This window comes from Lupinus angustifolius, chromosome LG05 (assembly GCF_001865875.1).
Source record: "Lupinus angustifolius cultivar Tanjil chromosome LG05, LupAngTanjil_v1.0, whole genome shotgun sequence".
In the NCBI taxonomy this organism is placed as follows: Eukaryota; Viridiplantae; Streptophyta; class Magnoliopsida; order Fabales; family Fabaceae; genus Lupinus; species Lupinus angustifolius.
This window is the reverse complement of record NC_032013.1, coordinates 15,327,651-15,334,990: the sequence shown is the minus strand read 5'-3', so window position 1 is coordinate 15,334,990 and position 7,340 is coordinate 15,327,651. Positions and strand designations below refer to the sequence as shown.

At 33.1% G+C, this 7,340-nt stretch overlaps 1 protein-coding gene across 6 annotated transcripts; it reads left to right on the top strand.

Moving 5' to 3' along the window:
• LOC109347897 lies at window positions 409-3,922 on the top strand. 6 transcript variants are annotated; one of them, XR_002107672.1, is made up of 3 exons: window positions 409-3,026; window positions 3,526-3,570; window positions 3,607-3,922. XR_002107672.1 is itself a non-coding variant. In XM_019588010.1 (3 exons), exons 1-2 carry the CDS (start codon window positions 642-644, stop codon window positions 3,015-3,017), a joined length of 2,343 nt encoding a protein of 780 aa, XP_019443555.1. In that variant the 5' UTR covers window positions 409-641; the 3' UTR covers window positions 3,018-3,026; window positions 3,526-3,922. The 6 variants fall into 6 exon arrangements, 4 of the variants coding, with proteins under 4 accessions (XP_019443555.1, XP_019443556.1, XP_019443558.1 ...); XM_019588010.1 differs by having other exon boundaries at window positions 409-873; window positions 907-3,026; window positions 3,526-3,922; XM_019588011.1 differs by having other exon boundaries at window positions 409-1,202; window positions 1,239-3,026; window positions 3,526-3,922.

Genomic DNA, 7,340 nt, shown 5'->3' with positions numbered 1-7,340 from the left:
TATCAAATATAATCAATATGATTTAAAACATAGTAACATATATAAGTGTGTGTTATAGAATATAACAAATAAAATATAGGTACAATTTTGGAGTTGAGACTTAAGATTAAGTTTGGAAAACACTTAAAAGTATTACACATTTAAACTTTACATACTATTTCTGTCCGGTCTGGATCCAAGAGGTGAAACCAAAATCCGAACCAGACTAATCGGTCTTTAAAAAATAAGTCCAACAAAATCCAAATGCATTCAATTTTTGCAATTTCGGTCTATTTTAAATCGGTTTTCGGTTTTATTATTGGACTGGTTTGAATTTGAAAACCCCTACTCAAAACCACGTTTTAGTGCAGTTAGCATCAAATACTTATCCCAGCCATATTTAAATCCCATCAACTAACCACAGTTGAAACTAAATTAATATAACTAAACCAAACCAAGAGGGGAGAATCTCTCTGGTTGTGTGGGTTTCAAGTCTTCCTCCTTTTCTTTACTTTCTGAACTTCCTCATAAGTTAAAACAAAAACCAAAACAACGTTTCTTTTCTTCTTCTGCTTGAACTCCACAAAGCCAAGCAAGGCAAAACCAACCACTAATTCCAAATTCCAACTTGTTCATCTTATAGTTCTCATCTTCCTTGAAACATGGTTCAAAGAAAGGTGCCTAATAAGCTTGGTATCCAAGTTGATCATGTTAAATCAGATAAGCACTTAGTTAACATGAAACTATCTTCTTCTCAGCACCAAGATTGCAAAACTAGAGGACCTGATATGAAGAAGAAAATGAAGTCAAGATCAATCAAACTTTCTGATCTTGAGGCTCTTCAAAAATCTTATTCACCTTCAAAAAAGAGCTTACACCAATCAGAAAAACTATCATCACCTCTTCATGTTGCTACGACCTTTTCAGCATCACCACAAAAGAAGCAACATATGATGAGAGAATCAGATGGTTCTCCTAATTACATGAAACCCACAAGCAGTTCACATGCAAAAAAGGAAGTTTTCATGGTGAGCCTTAGAAACACTCAATCTGGTTGTTCTGACCCAAGAAAATTTTCAAGTGATTCAAAAGCTAGTTGTGTTGTTTCTAGTAATAAAAAAGCTGCAAAAGCTTTGTCAAGATCATCTAGCTTGAGTTTGGTGAGAACATTAACAAAGAAGACTACTAGTTTCAAGGCTTCTAGAAGTTGTCCTAGAAAATCAACAAGAGCTTCTTCCATGTGTGAAACAGATAATAGTACACCACAGAGAGCTACATGCTCTTCAACTTTGAAAGACTCAAAGTTCCCTTCATACCTTATGCTGAATTCTGAGGGAACTGAGTTAGAGGGAACTTCTTTTGTGAAGGTTTGTCCATATACATATTGTTCTCTTAATGGCCATCATCATGCTCCTTTGCCTCCTCTGAAGAGTTTCGTGTCGCAAAGGAGGCGCCTTTTGAAGAAGCAGATGAGCAAGAAGCTGATGGGAAGTCTTAGCCCTCAAATATCGAAGGTTCCATGTGAGATAGAAAACGAGGGTTGGGATGTTGAGCAGAATGTCTGTGATGGAAAACCTGCATATGATGAAATTGGCATGGATAACTTTATTGAAATATATGACGAGGGGGGTGAAGAAACAGGAGCAGAGGAGATTGGAGAACTTGATTTTCACAAAGGGGTTGAGGATCAAGAAGATATCAAGTCTACAAATGAGGATGATGGTAAGCAAGTTAATTCAACAGTGCCTGATACTCCAACTGAGTTTGAGATTGATCTTGGGAAGAATTTGAAAAAAGCCTTTGATGATGTTGCAACTGAAGTAGATGACAAATTTAGCTTTTTCCAAGAACAAAATGGCGGAGATTCGGATTTAATTGACCAAGCTTGCTGGTTTCATGAAGAAATAAGTATGGGAAGCTACTGCAGTGATGAGTCTAGCATTGATGGGGTAAACATGGAGGATGTTGAAATGAATGGTTCTGATTCCAAAGCTATTGATATGGAGTGGGAGGATGAAAATTGTCACAAATTTGAGGATGAAGAGGATGCAGGTTCTGCTGTCTTCACAGAAGAGGACAGTGGCTCAAAAGTTGAGTCCATATCAGAGAATTCTAATAATGTGTCTGTGATATGGTTAGATAGCATCTTAAGCAGCTATTATGAGGACATTACGGATGAAGAACTCGAAGAAGCAGATGCAGAAGAGAGCAAATGTTTCGAAGATCAACCACATGGAATTAGTTCTTTCCTGGAAGGAACAATTGGTAGCAATGAGAATCAAGAAACTGGTTACTCCTCCGGTGGAATAAGTTATGACCAATCTTCATTGAAGGAGAAAATATTTGAGTACTTGATGAATGCAGAGGATAATGATGGAGTCAATGAAGAACATGAGGAAGATGAGATTATTTGCAATTCGAAGGTACTCGATGAGGAGAAAACTGGTTGTGATCAATGTCCAAAGATGAGTGAAACAGGCAAGACTGATGAGAGGGGCGAAGATATATACTCCATCCTTGAGATAATCGACGAAAGCATTGAAGAGGTGAATCAAGTTCACTTGTTTGATGTGCAGGATAAAAGCACCAGTCCTGTTCATGATCAGGAATTTTCGGCGAAAGATCATGGCAAAGTTAAGGATTTCCAAATCCTAAGCACAAGCTGCATATTTGGTGAAGAGATAGACATCACTAAGAATTTGATCGGCCGCAACAGGCACAATAAACCGGTTGAAGATGTTGATGAAATGAGAAATTTCAACCCAAGGGAGCCTAATTTCCTCCCTTTGGTTCCTGAACCAGATCCAGAACAGGTTGATCTGAAGCATCAAATTATTGATGAGAGAAAAAATGCAGATGACTGGATGATTGATTGTGCACTTAGACAAGTAGTCACAAAACTTGCTCCAGCTAGAAAGAAGAAGGTGGCACTGCTAGTTGAAGCATTCGAGACAGTAATGCCGATTCCTAAGTACGATACTCGCATGAGAAACAATTCTGCTTATGCTCATCCTGGAAGGATTCAAGCTTGCAGCTGATGGATTGAGGTAAAAGTTACCAAAATATATCATTTCAAACTAATTTATGCACCATTTTCGACAGGAGTAATAATGTATAAATTCATGGTTAATTACAAATGATTAACATGTTTAACCAGTACATTTGTGGTTAATGGTCACCCTGTTAACTATCTAGTACGCGTGATTCACCAGGAGTTTATATGCATTATACCACTATGATTGTTGTGACAGATTAGTGTGAGAATATACGGGTTGGAATTATACATACCTAGGTTTCATATTTATTAGGCCTGTAGCAATTGTTTCAGCTTTTCAAAAGCTTTTTAACCATAACAGTTTATGATAGAGACCCAATTACCAAGAAATTACTGTTTATTTTTGGTTTTTTGACTCATAGTCACTTGAAAAGTGGTTCTCTTTGATACTGGTGGGGTTATGTAATACGTGGTACATTACCCTAAACCAATTTGTGGTTCCCTACTAAAATAACATAATTATGTTTCAATGTTTTGACTTGGTTCTGCAGATGAGCATTAACTTGCACCAGAAGCATAGTGAATCTCCAAGAGAAGTTGCCCATTACAACAACTAACATGTTGTGCAACTCCTTTCATAAGCTTGGAGCTTGTAGACAATTCAGCTTGAAGGAACTAAGGGATTTGTTGTGTCTAGTTAAGTGGAAACTGAAATTTTAGAAAGGGAATTTCCTAATATGCTTGGTTGGTTTACTTGGAAAATTTGTTTAGTGTTATTTATGGTGTTTAGTTTCTTGTATTTGTGTTTCTGTTTGACTCATTAATAAGATATAAGACATGTTATAAGGGGGAAACAAACCTCTGGGTTCTGTTAAGTTATTCTACTTGTTCGAATAATGCAGAAGCTGAACTAAATAATATGTATCGTGTAACTTAACTTCTTTTGTTTGAGAGAGATCCACTTACTCCGAAAGTAATATTTTATCTATCAATTTTAGAAAAATTCGATAGTTTGATTTAGTAAATAGATCTAAATTATCAGATTTCTTTAGAATTGGTGACCAAGATATGAAGTAAGTTTAAAAAACTTACTCTATAAGTAGGTCACTCTCTTTTTTAATGTATTTTTATCTTATTTTATAATCTCTCATAATCAGGAATGAGAGAAATTAGAAATGCAATTGGAAGCAAATAGAACAACCTAGTGGATTTTCCAGCTCTAGTGAAGGGATGTGTAAACTGAATAATTTGTAATGAAAGTAAAAAATATAGAAAAAGCATGTATGCAATTAACTGTTGTTTGAGTTTTATATATGGTTATCCATAATTCATATTTCATCCATAGTAATTCTTCAATAAAATAATAAGTAATACAAATGAATAATTGATAATATATTGGTTATGTATAAATCTTTATATTGATAGTTCATAAATATTACAAAAGTAAAGAGTAAAAAAATAAAATGTTGAGATTATTGTGACTAGTATTTTATTTGTATGAGTTGTTCGGTAGTCGTAGTCTAAATTTTAGTCAGCAGTCACATAATATTTATGGAGAGCGTATAAATTACATACATCTCTTCATGAAATAAAATGTGAATTAAAAGAATGCGTGATGTAATAAAATGAACATCATCAATAGACTCAAACCTGATTCAGGGAAGATATTTTACCTAATAAAAAAAGTGACAAACACTGATGAGCTACTGCAAAGAAATTATTAAAGGAGAAAATGAAGTCATGTTTTTGTCTACATTATTTGTATCAAGTGAATAATTTCATCTCATAACATAAAAACTTGATTATGATAATTCAATAATTGTATTCTATTAGAAGACATACTGAATAATAAATGCCAAAATATTTTTACTAACCAAGGTTTCCTTTCCATTATTTTAAAGTCACAACTACCACTGCTGTCTATTTATTATTCCAATAGGACAGATTCCAATTCTATAGTTGAATCTCAACTATCGTATTTATATTATATAATTGATCTTTTAACCCAAATGTAACCATGTACCAAACCCGAAAGAGCACTTATATATTCTACAAGATTAGAATAAATGCGTAAGGAAAATCACTCGAATGGAACCAAACAACCTGCACCACCATTTATATTTAGCAGAAATCTAGAACAAATTCTACAATCAAAATATATTTTACACCATAAGCCCTTATCGTTTTACCTAGAACAAATTACAATTTTTTCTATTTATAGGAAGTTCAAGGGAGACAAAATAAACCTCAATAAAAAGATATCACATCTTTTAAATAGAAAAATATGTCGAATATAATTAAGTTAAATATTTGGGTCCATAATGGAATTTTCCTCTATTTGAACAACTAAACTAGCTAGCATTTGAAATCTGTTGTAACAAAAGGATATGTCAGCACCACTTAGATCTTTATAAGAAAATGAGAAAGAATAAAAAAGAATACGCAATTCATGCATAAGAAGAGGAAAAAAATGAAGAAGAAAAGTTTGGGGTCAAGAATGAGTTCAATATTGCATTGCTTGAATGAATGTACTTCAAGCAAATCCCTTTTTATAAGTTAAAGTGGTTGATATGGTGAATAACCCTAATTAACTGACGAACTAATGATGATTAACAAATTAATTAGTAAATGATTACAATATGAATAACTTTGCTTAACAAGTTATCTTGACTGATCTTGCGCCACTGGCCAAGCCTACGCCTTAGCTCGTGCCATAGACCCTGTGTTGCTCGTGCCACTGACTGAGCCAACTTGGCCTACATCTGTGCTAGCGGTAATGCTAAAGTCCTTGCTAGTGACTGTGCCATAATGTTTTGTACCTTTGCCAATGACCACACCAGAATGACCTATACCCATGCCAGTGCCTCGTGCTAGTTGTGCTATATTTGGAATCATTGCTCATACCATTGGCATTGTCCCCGTGTGAATGGCCCACTGATCGTGCCAATTGGCTTTGACTTGACTAAGTTTATCAATGTTGAACCATTTTCATATTCTGTCAAATACCCCACATGTTTGGAACCAATGTTTATAAGATCGAACTTGAGATAAAGTGAATCATAATCCTTGACACTTAAGGATTTTCTTAAAGCATTAGCCAATTGAAGTTGAGAGGAGACAAAGAAAACTTTAATCAAACCATTGGAGCATTATTCTCATATTGTGTTATAATCCATTCCATATGTTTGTTTCCTTTAGAAAGACATGGCTTGATGTAATATAGAGAGCATATTGATTATCACTGTACAAAATTGTTGGTGATGAACATGGATTCTATAAGTATTTGAGCAAATAAGTGATCCATTTAATTTCATAAGTGGTAACTGTTGTAGCTCTATACTATGTTTCATAAGAACACCTTGAGACATTTCTTTGTTTCTTACACTTCCATAAGATCAATAAGAAGCTCCCTAAGTAAATGCAACAACTTGTATATTGGCAAGAGGCTCATTCATTATTAGAGGTGGCAATTTGATGAGTTTGAATGAATTTGGATTTGGATCCTAATGGATGGATGAAAAACTATTCATTAATCCATATAAATCCATTACATTACATTTTTAAATTATCCAATTCATCCATATCCAATGGATTCTAATCCATCCATTCTATTCATGTATCCATTTTAATGAATTGAGTGGATGGATATCCAACCCATTTTTTTTTAATTTGAACAAAACATTTTTAATAAAACATTATTTGAAGGAAAAAAATTCTTTTAAAAATTCTTATTTAATAAAACATTTTTAAATATCAATTTAAAAAACATTTTTAAAAAGTGTTTTTTTTAAAATACTTTTAAAAAGTGATTTTTTTAAAAACACTTTTTAAAAATGGTTTTTTTAACAAACACTTTTAAAAAGTGCTTTTTTGATACGCACTTTTAAAAAGGTGAATTTGTGAAATTTTTTGATAAGCACTCTTATTGCCAAGAATATCTGGTGCAATATAATTGGGACTTCCACAAGTTATATGCAACAGTCTATCTTCCTGAAATATTTCATTTTGTTATTATATTATCACATTATTCAATAACTAAAATGATATATTTATATTTTGTATTAATGTGTGTGGTTCTAAGAAAATATTTTCTTACCCTAAGATGTTGGGGTAAAGCACTAAGGTCAAAATCGTTCATACTTTTTTGATAAGCACTTTTTAAAATCACAATTGAATTTTTCAACTTTTGTAATGTGTGTGAGATTGTGCTGTTAGAAAGGTGAGAGAAATTTTTTATCTTAATATTGAATTAATTGAAAAAAAATTGTTTTTATTTTTTTTTAGATAAATTGGGTATCCATCCAAATAGATATACTCATAAATATTCATTGGATATAATGGATGGATCTGAATCCATCCATTATAA